The sequence below is a fragment of the Podarcis melisellensis genome, assembly GCF_964234715.1.
Source record: "Podarcis melisellensis genome assembly, chromosome: 5".
In the NCBI taxonomy this organism is placed as follows: Eukaryota; Metazoa; Chordata; class Lepidosauria; order Squamata; family Lacertidae; genus Podarcis; species Podarcis melisellensis.
Window position 1 is genome coordinate 53883063 of NC_138537.1, and position 17420 is coordinate 53900482.

The 17420-nt window shown below is 43.0% G+C and overlaps 1 protein-coding gene across 3 annotated transcripts in view; it reads right to left on the reverse strand.

The window, feature by feature from the left end:
• The window catches only part of FGFR2 (fibroblast growth factor receptor 2), a 105340-nt gene that overhangs the window by 28931 nt on the left and 58989 nt on the right, over window positions 1-17420 (reverse strand). For 2 of the 3 annotated variants that reach the window (XM_081912672.1, XM_081912671.1), the window contains 3 exons: window positions 11005-11195; window positions 8262-8406; window positions 3014-3210 (listed from right to left, as the gene is read on the reverse strand). In XM_081912672.1, coding sequence (XP_081768798.1) covers window positions 3014-3210; window positions 8262-8406; window positions 11005-11195 — 533 coding nt within the window. Of the gene's footprint in view, window positions 1-3013; window positions 3211-8261; window positions 8407-10027; window positions 10173-11004; window positions 11196-17420 lie in introns of all 3 variants that reach the window. The other variant, XM_081912670.1, reaches the window with a different exon arrangement.

Genomic DNA, 17420 nt, shown 5'->3' on the forward strand with positions numbered 1-17420 from the left:
ATCAGGTCATCTTGCTGCTTTCATTCCAGTCACAGCCCAATAATCTCTTTTTATTCCAGAGCTGATACAAATAGCCTATTCTAAGTGGGCTTAGACCGAAAGCTCTCTTTAGTAGAGAATACAACATTCAAATTTTCCTGGCATACGTTGTTTGTGCAAATGCATGCACGTGTACATGACAGCCACATACAAAGTTTAGTACTCCATAAGAGTAGATGAAATAAGTGTCTCTCGTACAATTGCTTAAAGCATTTTAATTCTACAAGTGGATTAAGTCGGCTCCCTGGAAGACTTTGGCCACACTGCCAGCTACATAGAGGCAACTGGGAAGCCTTTCAGTCTAAATTCTAAGACTCTTAATTTAAGCAGAATTAAGTCAGAGAATAATTGTCCTATGCCATGGGATTTCAAGTGACACCTTGTGGGCACAAATTAATTGGACAACTTTCCAGGGGCAGATACACATTGGCCTGGTTCACATATAAAGTACATGAACCTTAGGCTCTTGCACTCCCTTTTCTGCTCCTCTCTGGCCACAAGGAATACAGAAATACCTGCTTCCATTTTCAGCTAACCATAGTTTGTTGTTTACTTCCAGTTGAGAACTGTGATTAGTGCTAACTGTAGTTTATTGAAACAAGCCAATTTTGCTGGTAAACAATCCTTGCTTGCTTCAATAAACTATAGTTAACAGTAACCACAGCATGGCATATGGCACAGAGAGCTGTAATAAGTAGGAGAGATCAGCACAAAACAGGAATGTCACCTTGCATAATCAGAAATTTCCACTAGTGCAAAACTACAACGGCATGCAAGCCTTAGCATTTACGTGTATCTAAACTATAACCAGGGATGCGGGTGGCACTGTGAGTTAAATCACAGAGCCTAGGACTTGCTGATCAGAAGGTCGGTGGTTCAAATCCCCGTGACGGGATGAGCTCTCGTTGCTCAGTCCCTGCTCCTGTCAACCTAGCAGTTCGAAAGCAAGTCAAAGTGCAAGTAGATAAATAGGTACCGCTCTGGCGGGAAGGTAAACGGCGTTTCCGTGCACTGCTCTGGTTTATGCTGGCCACATGACCCAGAAGCTGTACGCCGGCTCCCTCGGCCAATAAAGCAAGATGAGCACCGCAACCCCAGAGTCGGCCACGACTGGACCTAATGGTCAGGGGTCCCTTTACCTTTACCTTTAAACTATAACCAATACATATCTCTTTTTCTCAGCTGGGTTGAGGAATCAGTCATAGAAGGAAACAGGTCCATTCAGTCTAGCCTACTCCTACTTGGCATAGCCATCAGTTTTTGTTTCCCTGTTCAAACCACTCTACCTAGGCAGCAGTGTGCTGCAAGTATGGAACAGCTGCACAGTTGAAAAAGACCTGTAGAAAAAGACCAGTCAGTCTGATAGTAAATTCTCTTTGGCTCACACATAGCAGTAAGTTAGATCTTCAGAATGAGAAAACCCAAACCCTGAGTTTTCCAATAGCTCCCAGAAAATATTGGAGCAGGCATTCTATATCCTGTGGTGCAGTCCCTGAAGCCTTAGAGAAAGGGGAAGAGGCTGAGCAGAGAATCCAAATAAGACTTAAATTGGTCAAATTCATGACACTTGCAGTTAAGTTGGTCTTTTTCTACATACCTCCCACTTGCAGAAGCTGAAACAACAAAACCCATTTGACGGGCAAGCATTAATATAGGTGAGATTGAAATAGGACATGAAATAGGACACCTGGAGAGGACACATGATTCAATAAAGTTCCAAATGTGCACTCGTTAATTATACTCAGCAAAAACATATCATTGTACACAATCCAATTCCACTGAAATCTGATTAAACACAGGAAATAACAGGTACCCTTATTGATGGGAAATAACCTGAATTTTTTTAAAATACAATTTTTCCAAAAAAAATTCAGTTTGTCTTTTCTTAACACAGCAGGCCTAAATCATTGCACGAAAAAATTCCTGAAATATTTTGAGCTCCCCCTGCCCCCCCCAACTTCAACATGTTCAAAAATCACTATATCCACTAACTGAATATAAACAAAGCATTCAACTCCTGAAAGTCCTATTTGCGTTGAATATACATACTTTCAGGAAAGCTGCCTTCTCACAAAGGAAACAATAGAATATATTTTACAACCAAATGTTCAGCTCAGTTGAAGTGATATATATCCATGTCCAAATTTACAACCTTGCTGGATAACAACACTTGTGACCTGCTCATTATTTTTAAAAATATGATTCCTCTCTAGAAACAAACATATATTATAAAAATATATCATGTGAAATGTCGCTGCACAAGAATACTTGAAGGGAAGGAAGGGAGAAAACATTGAGGAGTGGGGGGAAGCACAACTCCCTCCCAGTTATGCATTCCTGTGTTTAGATGCTTTAGCAAAACATGTGACTCCCCCTTTATTCCACTGTCTGTGGCACCAGCTAATCTGATAAGTAGCTCAAATGGAAGACACACCTGAACATATACTATTTTACCTCTTGTGTTACTTAAAAGTGTTCACATTTACCACATCCTCAAAAAGCTTTTTTTCATTTTCCACTGGAAATGTAATCATGCTTCCTCAACTTTACAGCATCAAAGTTCCTGCTCTGAGATTAAATAATTTTCAGCAGCCCTGCTTTATTTAGCCTAGGGGTTTATTGATGTCAGAACCCAGTACAAGATTCAGAAACACAAGTCAGGTTCTGGAACCACACAAGTGAAATCACCTTGATCCAGTAACAGCTGTGCTCCCTAGCTTCAGACCTGGTGGAAGAGCAGGGTGCCTCTGAGCTTAAGCAGCCCTTGTGTCTCCACTCAACCACTACAGGATTCTTTGAGACACCAAGCTTGAGACGGGGAGTTATGGATTCAAAGCAAAATGGAGTGCTACAGCCCCTCTTCTTAGCAATCAAGTGCCACTTCAGTCCCATGTGCTTCATGAAAAATGATCTGCTGGCTTGTTTTGTTTATAGGATAATAGGTTTTTTAAACTCTTTATCTACTTTCTGTTACCTGTCTGCGCAGCGGAATGCGCTTAGTCAGCTTGTGCACGGCCGGCTGGCTACTGAAGTCCGGCTTCTTGGTGGAAGATCTCATGTGGCACAGAATGACTGTCACCACCATGCAGACAATCAGGAAGACCCCTACACAGTAAATGGCTATCTCCAGGTAGTCTGGCGATGTTGGAAACGGTTTGTCTTCTACAGGTCCTAGAGTGCAAGTACGAAGGAGGAAGAGTCATGAGGAAGAATTACAAGGTAGCGAAAACAAATCGGCAGCACACATCAAACCAAGTGGTCTGGTTTGCAACGAACTACGCGAGATAAAAGAACACTCCTGATTTCCACAGCATGGAAACAGCTACACTGAGAGTCTCCACGCAGCCATTTTTCAAAGTGTCGGCTTAAGCTGGCTGCTACCCCGCTAAGCGAGCTTAGTGAGGTACTTCTGGACAAAATCACTTTGGTATGAATAGCTGATCTTATTTAACTTCACAAGGAAAGGCTACATGCTTAAATTATGCCTGTGATCACCTTTTCTTCTCATTCTATTTTTCTTTTTAGCCAAGCTGCTTGAGACAGGGAAGTGGGCACATAATTCACTCCAGATGAATCAATATTTATCCCAATCTCCCAATCTCTGGCCTGAAGCAAATGACAGGTTTAGTAAAATAATTTTTCAAGAGCATTGTGTTTAACTCTGTGGGCCACCTGAGCACACAATGAAAGGCAAACAAGCACTGAATTAGCTAGCTGAAAAGCAAGGCTTATGGGACGCCGAAGCATAACAAAGCTCAGGCATGAACTGGCCTGGTTTAGGTATCCAAATACTTCTACTGAAAATCAGGATTCACAAAAAGTGTTGAAATGTATTGGACAGCGAATTTGTGTCAACAGCACATCTCTATGAACACTTACTTGGGAGTAAGCCCATTTAACATAGTGGGATTTACTTCTGAGTTAATAGGCACAGGATTTGGGCTATAAAAGTCCATAGGAATTGAGTGGCTAACTAATCTTTGGATATTCTGAAAACAGCAGACTGCTGTGGATCTCCATGACCACTTTCTCTTAACTAGGTCCACGCCAGTTCTCAAGTACTGAATTTAGGTATCAGCATATTCCCTGCCCCCTTCAAAAAGTACCGTATTTTTCGCTCTATAGGACGCACTTTTTCCCCTCCAAAAATGAAGGGGAAATGTGTGTGCGTCCTATGGAGCGAATGCAGGCTCCCTGGCTTCAGCGATAGCAAGGCAAAGCCTCCGAAGCCTGCGCTACAGAGGCTTCCCGTTGCTTCCGCTGAAGCCAGGAGAGTCTGCTCTTTGAGGCTGGCGGTGGGGAAAGCAGCGCTTCCCCCATCGCCAGCCCCAGAGGATGGGGGGCAGCAGGAAGGCGCGCGACGCCTTCCCGCTACTCTCCAACCCGGCTTTGAGGCTGGCGGGGGGGAAAGCAGCGCTTCCCCCATCACCAGCCCCAGAGGATGGGGGGCAGCAGGAAGGCGCGCGACGCCTTCCCGCTACTCTCCAACCCGGCTTTGAGGCTGGCGAGGGGGAAAGCAGCGCTTCCCCCATCGCCAGCCCCAGAGGATGGGGGGCAGCAGGAAGGCGCGCGACGCCTTCCCGCTACTCTCCAACCCGGCTTTGAGGCTGGCAGGGGGGAAAGCAGCGCTTCCCCCATCGCCAGCCCCAGAGGATGGGGGGCAGCAGGAAGGCGCGCGACGCCTTCCCGCTACTCTCCAACCCGGCTTTGAGGCTGGCGGGGGGAAAAGCAGTGCTTCCCCCATCGCCAGCCCCAGAGGATGGGGGGGCAGCAGGAAGGCGCGCGACGCCTTCCCGCTACTCTCCAACCCGGCTTTGAGGCTGGCGGGGGGAAAAGCAGTGCTTCCCCCATCGCCAGCCCCAGAGGATGGGGGGCAGCAGGAAGGCGCGCGACGCCTTCCCGCTACTCTCCAACCCGGCTTTGAGGCTGGCGGGGGGGAAAGCAGCGCTTCCCCCATCGCCAGCCCCAGAGGGTGGGGGGCAGCAGGAAGGCGCGCGACGCCTTCCCGCTACTCTCCAACCCGGCTTTGAGGCTGGCGGGGGGGAAAGCAGCGCTTCCCCTATCGCCAGCCCCAGAGGATGGGGGCAGCAGGAAGGCGCGCGACGCCTTCCCGCTACTCTCCAACCCTCCTGCGGGCTTTTGCGGGAGATGGGGGAATTCCCCCACCTCCCGCAAAAGCAGGCAAAAGCCGTGCGCTCTTTAAAGAGGCTCCGTGGCTTCTGCAGGCTTTTCTAGGAGGTGGGGGAATTCCCCCACCTCCTAGAAAAGCCCGCAGGAGCCGCGCACCCTTTAAAGAGCGCACGGCTCTTGGGGGCTTTTCCCCAAGGACGGAGAAGGGACTGACTGGCCGAGTCAGTCCCTTCTCCCTCCTGCGGGCTTTTGCGGGAGATGGGGGAATTCCCCCACCTCCCGCAAAAGCAGGTAAAAGCCGTGCGCTCTTTAAAGGAGCTGCACGGCTTTGCTGGCTTTTCCAGGAGGTGGGGGAATTCCCCCACCTCCTAGAAAAGCCCGCAGGAGCCGCGCACCCTTTAAAGAGCGCACGGCTCTTGGGGGCTTTTCCCCAAGGACGGAGAAGGGACTGACTGGCCGAGTCAGTCCCTTCTCCCTCCTGCGGGCTTTTGCGGGAGATGGGGGAATTCCCCCACCTCCCGCAAAAGCAGGCAAAAGCCGTGCGCTCTTTAAAGGAGCTGCACGGCTTTGCTGGCTTTTCCAGGAGGTGGGGGAATTCCCCCACCTCGCAGAAAAGCCTGCAAGAGCTGCGCAGCCTTTAAAGAGTGTGCAGCTCTTGGGGGCTTTTCCCCAAGGAGGGAGAAGGGACTGACTGGCCGAGTCAGTCCCTTCTCCCTCCTTCGGGCTTTTGCAGGAGATGGGGGAATTCCCCCACCTCCCGCAAAAGCAGGCAAAAGCCGTGCGCTCTTTAAAGGTGCTGCACGGCTTTGCTGGCTTTTCCAGGAGGTGGGGGAATTCCCCCACCTCCTAGAAAAGCCCGCAGGAGCCGCGCACCCTTTAAAGAGCGCATGGCTCTTGGGGGCTTTTCCCCAAGGACGGAGAAGGGACTGACTGGCCGAGTCAGTCCCTTCTCCCTCCTGCGGGCTTTTGCGGGAGATGGGGGAATTCCCCCACCTCCCGCAAAAGCAGGTAAAAGCCGTGCGCTCTTTAAAGGAGCTGCACGGCTTTGCTGGCTTTTCCAGGAGGTGGGGGAATTCCCCCACCTCGCAGAAAAGCCTGCAAGATCCGCGCAGCCTTTAAAGAGCGTGCAGCTCTTTGCGGCTTTTGCCCAAGGAGGGAGAAGGGACTGACTGGCCGTTTCAGTCCCTTCTCCCTCCTGGTCGAAAAGCCCGCAGGAGTCAAGCGGGGCTCCTGTGGGCTTTTGCGGGAGGTGGGGGAATTCCGCCACCTCCCGCAAAAGCAGGGAGAAGGTCTTGGAGTAGCGCACAGGCTGCGTGCAACCTGTCCACTGCTCCCAGAGCTGGGGGGGGGGGGGGGAAATCATATTTTTTCCTTGATTTCCCCCCCTGAAAACTAGGTGCGTCCTATGGTCCGGTGCGTCCAATCGTGCGAAAAATACGGTAACTCATCCAGCTTTCTTCAAAAGTCTTCAAGAATTCTTCAAACTGGGCTGTCACATAGCAGGAGGACAGTATGAGATTCTACTCTGACATTGGTAGATCACTAAGTTCCAGAACCAAAAAGAGAATGGATTTTTAAAAAAAATAATAAAAAAAAAATTTACATATATTGGTATATATTCACATATATAGGTAAGTCTACAGATAGAAGATCACACTCAGATCTTAACAGCCCCTAGTCTGTGAATGGCATCAAATGGCAATGCTAGTTTTACAGTTATTCTCTTCATTAAGTAATTGCACAGAATTTATTTTTCAGTCATGATTTAACTAATTAAGAAAGTATTCCCATTTTTTACATTGCAACGATAACACTTTAGTTTATTAGGTGGGGTTTGACAGCAAATAAGAATTGTGACAAAGCACTTGTCAAGATATTTGTTTATTATTATTATTATTATTATTATTATTATTATTATTATTATTATTATTATCTGTTCCTAATACTTTTACTTCATTACTCTGAATCATCACCATCAGCATTCTGCAGCAATACCCGGTCATTATGCAAGCAATGCACATTGCAACATGTTCATCTGTCTCATTTTGTATTAATATAAGCATTCACTCAAACTGATTAAGAAGTGGTGCTTAAGCGCTTGCAAATATGGAAAGAACACTGCAAGCAGAAGCAACTGCAACTTTAAGCACTGACTAGCTGTTTAGTGGTGAATGCACCTCGGAAGCCACAAAGGTTAATAGTTAAAGATGGTAGTAATGTAAGCTATCTCTTACATAAAGAGAGAAGAAATAACATAGAAACCTTGAGAACAACTCATATAGCAGCACAGTACTTAATGAACACATGCAGTTACCAAACCTATATTTTAAAAACATTAATACTTAATATATATCTTGACCAGCGAATTATTAACTGTGCAAGTAATTCGGCAGTTGCTCTGCATTGAACAGTTATAAAGCAAGAAAGTTTAATTAGTGCAGACATCTAAAACTATATTTTCCGACAGACAACCAATTTCAGGCAATGAAGCGCATTAATGTGTGTTTCTGCTAAAAACAGAAACAACATCAATCCAAGCATGGCAATACATGCTTTGCAGAAAAGCAAATTAGCTTGTCATTTGCTTAGAACATGCAACATTTAAAGATACACCAAGTTGATTCCAAAGATTTGTAAAAACACCGCTTCTGTAATCACATTTCAGCACAGCCAATTCTCATATATACACGTGTAAACCCAGGCAATTTGACTGGGTTGTGGTATTTCATAAAATGCGACTTTGAAATTTCCCTTTAAAAACTTCCCAGGAGAGGATTTTTGAGTTTCTCTCAGGGAGAAGTTTATGATTGTTGACTTTTGGTTATATAATCAAGTGTCAAAGAAAGCCTCTTTTTTCCAAATTTATAATGAACATTAAGGTAATTGGGGGGGGGGAGGGGATGTTTAAATGAAGTCTGAAAAAATTACAATTCATCTTTTTCAGTTGAAGTGCAGCCTTTTGCTGCGGTGAAGAACATTTGAAAGGGAACCAAAAGTCCACTTCTGAGACAGAAGCTGTGCTAATTTTGCAGCAATCAACAATGAAGCAGGGGGAAGGGTAGGGGAACCACTGAAAGATAGCAGTAATATACCTGGCAGAACTGTCAACCATGCAGAGTGAAAGGATATCCCAATAGAATTACCCGCCAAGCATGTATACTCCCCCGCATCCTCAAAAGTTACATTCCGTAAATAGAGAACCTCAATCTCTTTGTCCGTGGTGTTAACACCGGCAGCCTAGAAAAAAAAGGGAAGCAAGAGAAAAGCTAGACATTTTAGGAATTCTTGTGGATGGGAAGTGGAGCCACGGGGAGCTTGGCACTTCAGAAGAAACGTCCGGTGCACAGCCGTGGGGGGAGATCCCATCCACAAAGCCCTCAACCAAAAGGCAATTACCAACAGATCCCAGCTCACCTCAGAGAGGAATGAATCATCAACACCCTTCACCAAACCTACTCTCACCACCTAAGAAGGCATGCAATCAAAGAACATGGAAAAAATTGTCCACAAAACGTTTGGAGGAGAAAATGACATAAACACAAAGAAAGATGAAACAGACAGAAGAAGAGGGGACAGGATATTCTGTAATGTCACTTAAAATGTCCTTCAGATTAATGAAGACATACATTTCAGAGACATACAGGGAAGGACTGAAAATAAAGAGATAAAAAGACTTCAAAAAGAGGTGTTTTCATTACAACCTGTATTAAATATAGCCCCAAGAGTTCCTTGTAACCAAGGGCTGAGGGAGAACTCAGGCTATCACCGCCTCAAATAATAACTTAAGTCAAACCTAAGATTTAAATATAATCGAGCAGTTTAGGAATCCATCATGAACCCAAACGCAGGTTTGTCACAGGTAGGAATGCCCAGACAAACAGTTGGTGCTAGAAGTAAACAGGCCACTACTGTTTCAAGTGATCATAGAAATAAAATGTATGGAAAATGGATTTTCTAGATGTGCTTACTTGCTTACATTTGGGTCTATTATGATGACCCAAAGTCTGGAAACAAGTTGGTCTGAACAGTTCACCTTATCTAGAAAAAAAAAATTGGGCCACCCAATGTGGTGAGAAATAGGTGTACTGATAAGGCGTACAATAGGATTTACAAATACCGGAATGTGAAATTCAACAATCTCTGATTAACAAGATGGTAACTATTGCTGCAACAAAAGGAATCAAGACCTCTATATGTATGCCGAATGACTATGGAAGAGAATTAGTTCTATTCAAATATTAAGATTTAACATATTTGCATTTTTAAAAGAGCATGAAGCTTTTTGCCAAAGCTAAAGTGCATACCACACTATTAAAAAGATCCAAATGAGACCCATGACATGGCTATACAGCACTTGTGTAAAGATGGAAACAATGATATAAAATGCTGGCTCGTCAAGTGGATAGGTCTCCATGAATTCATGTTCAGTCTTCTACCAGACTGAGACAGGTGGCATTGAAGGTAATCTGGTATGTGCAACACCTCATCACTTGATCCAACCTCAATGAGTAGCTATGATTTCCAGAACAGTGATCAATATATAATACAAAGAAATAGAAGGCAACAGTGCAAAAGTAAGGAAGACTCAGAGTGGTCAGATTCTGTGGGGAAAAATATATACGAAGACAAATGATACATCAAAGAAAAAACAGAAAAGACAAAAGGTTTCAGAAGAGGTAACTAAAACAGTATTTGTGGGAATTTTTCCATGGCTACTGGAGTAATACCAGTTGCATCTCCAAGAGAGGATTATAAATACACCAAGGTCATGGAGTTATCCTACAAGCTGCCTGCAGAGTCCCAAAGCACCAATTTTTTCCAGCTTCTACATCCAGCTTTCTTTAACAGACGTCGTTACCTTTTTTTAGCAGAACCGTAAGCCAGGCAGACTGGTTGGCCTCCCCTATATAATTGGAGACCTTACAAATATATTCTCCAGCATCCGCCTCTGTCACATTGTACAGTTTCAGCACTTCAGCATTGGAACTATTTATCCCCGAATGCTAGAACAGACCAATAACACAGGAGAACAATGTAACTACTGCCCCAAATGTAGACACCACCATGGTCCCGCCACCAAAACACTTGAAGGAGTCTTCCAGTTACTACAAATGCTAGCATTGAAATATTGCACTTTAAAACAACAGCAGCAGCAGCAAGAAAGATTTCTTACAAAATTGGGGCAGGAAAGCTTCTGCCCAGATAAACTACCTTTTTTGTTTCTTCGCTGTGCAGAATCATAAATTTCTGGCTCTACTGCTAAGCTTCATGGGAAATCACTACTATAAAAATTAGCTGTTCCTTAGGAGCAAAGCCAGGCAAAAATGACATATTTTCAAAATGGCTGCTACCCCTAAAATGATTGCCCAGTCAATAGTTCACACTTGGGGAAGGGGGACACACTCAGTATCTTTATCATAAGGAAAATGAGCACTGACAACATCCTTTGGCAACAAATATGGTCATTACAGAAGGGCCTATAATGTTGTCCAAACCTCTTAATATATTTCCTTTGATTTATTTTGGATACTCTTTGCCAATGCACAAATCTCAAGTGATGCCAAGATAACGGCACTGCAAGTCTTTTAATAAACAACCATGATGTCTGAAAAATAAGCAAACAATCATGCTGATGGATAAAAGACTTTAAGGAAGGTGAAATGCGGAATGAATTTTTGCTTTTGTTTATACCAACAACTCAGTATTCCACTGTATTTATGTGTTCTGGCAAGGATAAATTATAAAAATCTATCCCTTGACCTTGTTCAAAAAGCTTTATAACATTCTAAAAAGAATTGCTTATTGTTCAAAAGAAATATGGGGGGGGCAACTCACCTTTAAAACTTTCAGGTACGGCAATCCATCTGGCCCATATTTACTTCCATTCTTTTCTGTGTGTTTTATCCACTGGATATGAGGCTGAGCATCACTGTAGACTTTGCAGACAAACTCTGCATCACCCCCAACAACTGCGGAAGTATTTGCTGGTAGGCCAGCTTGTAGGATAGGCCTGTGAGGCGATCGCTCTGTCAGGAAGCAAAGATGGGGCGGGGGGAGAAGAGAGAGAGAGAAACGTATAAAGAAGCAGAATTAAGCAGCACTGCCAAGAAAACTGTTAGTGAACATGAGCCAAAAAGCCCTGTAAGCCTGTTGGCTGACTTCACTGAAATAACGCTGTAACCAAAACGTAGAACAAAAACTGCACTTCAAAGGAGGTGCTTGAATACTCCAGTTGGAGTGCTGTCTAAAGACTAGCCTTTTAGAAGAAAAAGAAAAAAGATGGCACAGAGCAGAAGACTGTATGAAGTGGGGGAAGGGAAAATAGGGCACAATTAACTAAGGATACTTTTTTTAAATCACAGAAACTTCTATTTATGTGGTATCAAATATGAGAGCACCACTCTCTGGGGTTGTTCCCTACTATATGGGGTGAGGGAAATCTATCATCGATCTATCTATCCTCTATCTATCTATCATCGTCTTCAGTTGTACGGTAATTGATTTTAATGAATGTCAAACTAGAAAACAATATTATGATTCACCAACTTAATAAAAAAGAATTAAGTGTGTCCTAATCTGAAGTCAAATCTACAGTGGTACCTCAGGTTACATACGCTTCAGGTTACATATGCTTCAGGTTAGACTTCGCTAACCCAGAAATATTACCTCGGGTTAAGAACTTTGCTTCAGGATGAGAACAGAAATTGTGCTGCGGCGGTGCTGCGGCAGCAGGAGGCCCCATTAGCTAAAGTGGTGCTTCAGGTTAAGAACGGACCTCCAGAATGAATTATGTTCTTAACCCGAGGTACCACTCTATTGCCAAATCCTTTGGGTGAGGGTTTACTGAGGTATATTGTAACTGGTAATTAGGCAAAAATAAAAACATAGAAGGGGAAAAGAGAAGCAAAGACCAAACAAAAATACTACCAAAAACAAGTAATTTTTTAAAAAAAAGACTAAAATGAGCATCAATTAATATATATTATTATAGAAGGCATTCACTAATTGTGAACTATAATCATGTACTGATAATAACATTACTGCAAAGAACATATATGGCATCATCTCATATACATGTTGGTTACGTAACAACCTCAGTCAAGGAACCATTATAGATTTTCCACAATTAGGCCTATTGGGTCTGTCCCAAAGGGTACCATCAGTGCATAGGACCATTACCTCACATGAACCAGAGTACCAGTGCTTTTTCACCAGCAACCACTACTACCTCATATCCATATCCTGGTTTGTAGGTAGTAGCTCTTGAAACTCTCAGCTTTAGGGAACTGCTTCTAGAAGACATGCTTCAGAAGCCACACTGTATGCCCAGAGCTCACTGTGTGGCCTTCTGCGTCATGATCACAACTGGCAACTACTGTTCTAAAAAACAACTTCTATTATTTCTTTTAATAATGGGCTTTCCAAAGGGCTTTCCAAAGCTCTGAACTCATGAGATCATTCTGTGGTTTGGGCCTTTGAAAGACTTAGTACCAAACGTAAAAGGGTCAGCTTATTAAGTTCCATCATCCATCATCGTGAAATGATGCACAATGGTCTTTTTCCAAGATGGTCATCAGGGAGAATACTGAATTGGCTTCTTGGCAAAATCTGTATGTTCTTATTCATCAGCTTGAATTATTTCACAGCAATCTTGAAGTATTAAGACTCAGCAGTAATTTTATGCCATTGGGAAGAAAACACCATTAAGAGATTAGAAGCTAATGATTTTCCTTAACGGTATTTGGAACTCAAGTGTATCTCACATGTCAAGAAATGGAATCTTTTTTTGTTCTTGCTCTGTTTCATTACATGTTTGTTTATTTATCTGATATTATTTTGCCTCTCATCTCAGGGCAAATTATAATAAACAGGAAAATAAATCAAACAATTAGACACCTGAAATGAAAAACTTATTAAGTGCTTTATTTTTTGTAAGTGTAAACAAATTACACACAATTTCTTTTGGACTCTTCATTTCTTTTGAAGAACCCACTGGGGTTGGGAACTTTTTGCCTTCCTGATGTAGTGGAATACAACTTCCATCAGCTCCAGTCAGCATACCCAATGCCGATCAGAAGGTCGGCGGTTCGAATCCCCGCGACGGGATGAGCTCCTGTTGCTCGGTCCCTGCTCCTGCCAACCTAGCAGTTCGAAAGCACATCAAAGTGCAAGTAAATAAATAGATACCGCTCCGGCAGGAAGGTAAATGGCGTTTCCGTGCGCTGCTCTGGTTCACCAGAAGCAGCTTAGTCATGCTGGCCACATGACCCAGAAAAACTGTCTACGGACAAACGCCGGCTCCCTCGGCCAGTAAAGCGAGATGAGTGCCGCAACCGCAGAGTTGTTCGTGACTGGACTTAACTGTCAGGGGTCCTTTACCTTTTTAGAGATACATTAATTATTAAAACTAAACTAGAGTTATTTGAGGAAACATTAAAAACCATCCAAATTCCAAATAGCATATCGTCTGCCATGCAGTGCAATCCTATACATGTCTGCTCAGAAGTAAGGCTCACTGAGTACAATGGGATTAAGCTCTGGTACGTTTGTATAGGACTGCAGCCTTTAACATGTTGGCTTCCAAAAAAAAAAAAATGTCTGAAAAGCACAACACTGGGGTGTAACAGCAAATAATGACACTGCCAAACAATAGGATCTTTAATAAAGGCCATATATTTGGCACTCTGCAAATGCCTATGGGGAATTTACTTACTGAGGCAGCACTGGCAACATACTACAAAGCAGAAGCCTTATTTAACTTGTAGCTCTTGCAGTGCTGTTTTTAAATTACTTCATGGCTGTATGTTGGACGGTGTGTATGACTTGAATTCATCCAACATAAAAGATCTGCTATAGTTAAGGTCTGGGGACATAAAAGGCCTTCATCTGGTGACAAAAAGACATCTATTTAAGCACCTATAAAGCTTCTCTGGGAAAGAATTTCATAAACAGGGTATCATGACTGAGAAGGCCCTCTTCTCACCTTACTTAAGATGGCACCCAGTGGAAGCCCTGCAGAAGATGTGTGGGCAGGTTAATACTGTATGGGGAAAGTGGGCCTTTAGGTCCCAAGCAATGCGGAGCTTTAAGTACTAATTCTGAACAGCACTCAGTAATGGACCATGGGGCAGTACATTTCTTTTAGCACTGGTGAGTTGTGTTTCCAATGCCCAGTCTAAATTCATATTCTAGCAGCTGCATTTTGGACCAAACTGCAGTTTCTGATCAATCTTCAATGGCAGCTCCACATACAATGCACTGCAGTAGTCTAACCAAGACTCGGTGAAGAGACTACAAGGGTGAGGGAATTTCACCTTTTGTATTGATACATATTCCTAATGTATAGGTATTTCTTATTTCATTCTTAAAATGTTTTACTTCTTCTTTTAGGACAATGACCTCACAAATTGGTTTCCAGTGACAGAAAATACAAATCATCAGGAAAAATGAACAACGTAAGGGCAGTGTGAGAGGGATCACATCCACAAACGTCAGAGAAGGTTATGCTGAACAAACAGTTCCAAAGTGGGACTCCAACAATTCCCTCATGGAGAAATGCATAAGAAAAACAGGGAGAACTCATGGACCTCTTTGGAAGTGAAGGATCTGAACAAATGCAAGAAAGCGCAACTCCATCAACCTTCTTATATTTGCACAAGCCACTCTCTGTGTGTTGCCTTGTCAGATGTAGGAATGGTATACTTTTTTTAAAAAAGTGAAATGCAAATTGTGGTTTAATGTAGCAGTTAATATTTTTATAGTCCTGGAGAAAACTTATAAAGCTTTCCACCCTTTACTAAATAAGCTCCAACTCCATCTCCCCTACCCATGTTTGGGTACAAAAAGAAAAAGAAAAAACAAGTATGATCTCGCTTTAATGGAAACCTTACACCATCTTCCAAAACATATTACAATCGCCTTCAGTATAAAATGAAACCTTAGAGAATATTATTTAAAATGTTTTTAGAAAGTCAGTAGGCCTCATGTTTCATTTATCCACATCAGGATTTGATTTCCTTCACGACCTTACTTCTTGCCCTTAAATGGGGGTGGGGAGTCCCCAATACCATTGGCAGGGGGTGGGGGGAGAATCACCACTAACATTAACACACTATGTGTTTTGTTTATTTCACTTGAAACTTTTTAACTTTTAGCTACATGTGCTAGCTTGCCTCATGTAGCTGATCTGAGGTTGGAATCTTTAGCTCTAACATTTTAAGGGATGTGTAAAAGTGTTCACGTAAGGCACTGGCTGTAGATGATTAAGAGTAGAAAATGTTACCAAAGTTTGAGGCGTTTTAGTAAAGCGCTGCATATCAAAGCAATTGGCTTCTTCAGGTACTTCATCTAATAATAAATGACTTTCATTGACTGCAACATTAAATCTTAAACTTGATTGCTGCCCATTGCAATCCAATTGAGTGCAGCAACTGTCACTGAAAGAATAAGGCATTCTGCATAAAGCTGTCATATATAGGTTACCTAATCATACAGAGTATGCTGGCTGCTAACATCAGTGGTACAGTGAAGGATGCTGTTTCAAGGTAACAAAGCAAACATGTAATCTGGCCTAAAGAGATCCAGGCATCTATCTAACTGCCTTAGAACAAAGCTTTCCAAACTTTTCATGTTAGTTACACACTTTTTAGACATGCATCATTTCACAACACAGTACCGTAATTCAGTTTTGCATTATTTCGCGGCACAGTAATTCAGTTTTACTAGAAAACTGGATGTTAAACTAACCCCATTCCAGCCCAGGAGGAGCACATGGAGCATTCACACGACACACCTAAACACTGCAGCTGACAATACTAACATGTCATGACACACAGTTTAGAAAGCTCTGCCTTAGAAACTGCTGAATTTTCAGTGATATTACACACACACACACACACTGCACTCTATGTGGGGCTACCTTTGAGGTGACTCAGAAACTACAACTAACCTAGAATGTGGCAGCTAGACTGGTGACTGGGAGTGGCCACCGGGACCATAGAACACCGGTTCTAAAGTATCTTCACTGACTCCCAGTACATTTCTGAGCACAATTCAAAGTGTTGGTGCTGACCTTTAAAGCCCTAAATAGCCATGGCCCAGTATACCTAAAGGAGTGTCCCCAACCCCATCGCTCAGCCCAGAAACTGAGGTCCTCCTCTGAGGGTCTTCTGCTGGTTCCCTCACTGCGAGAAGTGAAATTGCAGGGAACCAGACAGAGGGCCTTTTTGGTAGTGGCGCCCTCCCTGTGGAACATCTTCCCTTCAGGTGTCAAGGAGATAAAGAACTGCACAACTTTTAGAAGATATCTGAAGGAAGCCCTGTATCGGGAAGCTTTCGGCACTTGATGTTTTATGTTTTTAGATATGCTGTAAGTCTATCTAATGCAAGTCTAGTGGCTTTAAACTATGACCCTGTTCCCAAGCAATATGAAATATCTGATAGACATACATGGGGAATGACTGCCTTACATGAGAAGTTGGCATTCCACACCACTAGTATGACCCAAATTTATATCAGGTTCCCTTTCCTTGTTCTCTCTTTCATTTAAGTGACTCTGCAGTCTCACCACTGATGGAGCGGCTCCAGCTATTTACTAAGCTCAGCCTTACGTGTTTTCCAGATGTTTTGGACCACAATTCCCATCATCCCTTACCACTGGCCATGCTGGCTGGAGCTGGGGAAGTGGTGCATTTAATAATCATTATATGCAAAGTATGCACAATTACGACAAAATAAGGGTGAGAGGAAAAGTGGGCAAATATTACCATATTGTTCTCTTTTAATTTGATAGCTCTGTGGGGTTTTTTTACCAAAGCCTTTTCACTACGCCTGCGTGAAGCAGTGTATTAAAATATAAAATCTGCTGCAGTTCGTTTGTCAGGTATCCAGATCGTGCCTGTGCATTCTGACTAAATATGGTAATTTAAAACATTAAACATTACAGTTTTAGGCAGTTGTTGGTATATGGGCAAGTAGCAGGGGTGATAAGAGACTATGTCACATTCCTGAAGAAGAATAAAAGCTGTGTTTATGAAAGACAAAGACAAAGGCTAAAGACAAAGGCTAGCTCTAAAATACAAAGTACTGCTAAAGTATGCTAAATAAATATATTGGCCTTTTGGAGACCAATTATATTTTGTTCTACATCTGAAAACAGTTAAAGTAAAACTTTATTAATTCTTCATTCCAAACTATAAATGTTAAATTTTAAAACACACACACAACTTCAGAGCCTTTGCTTTCCCAGTGCT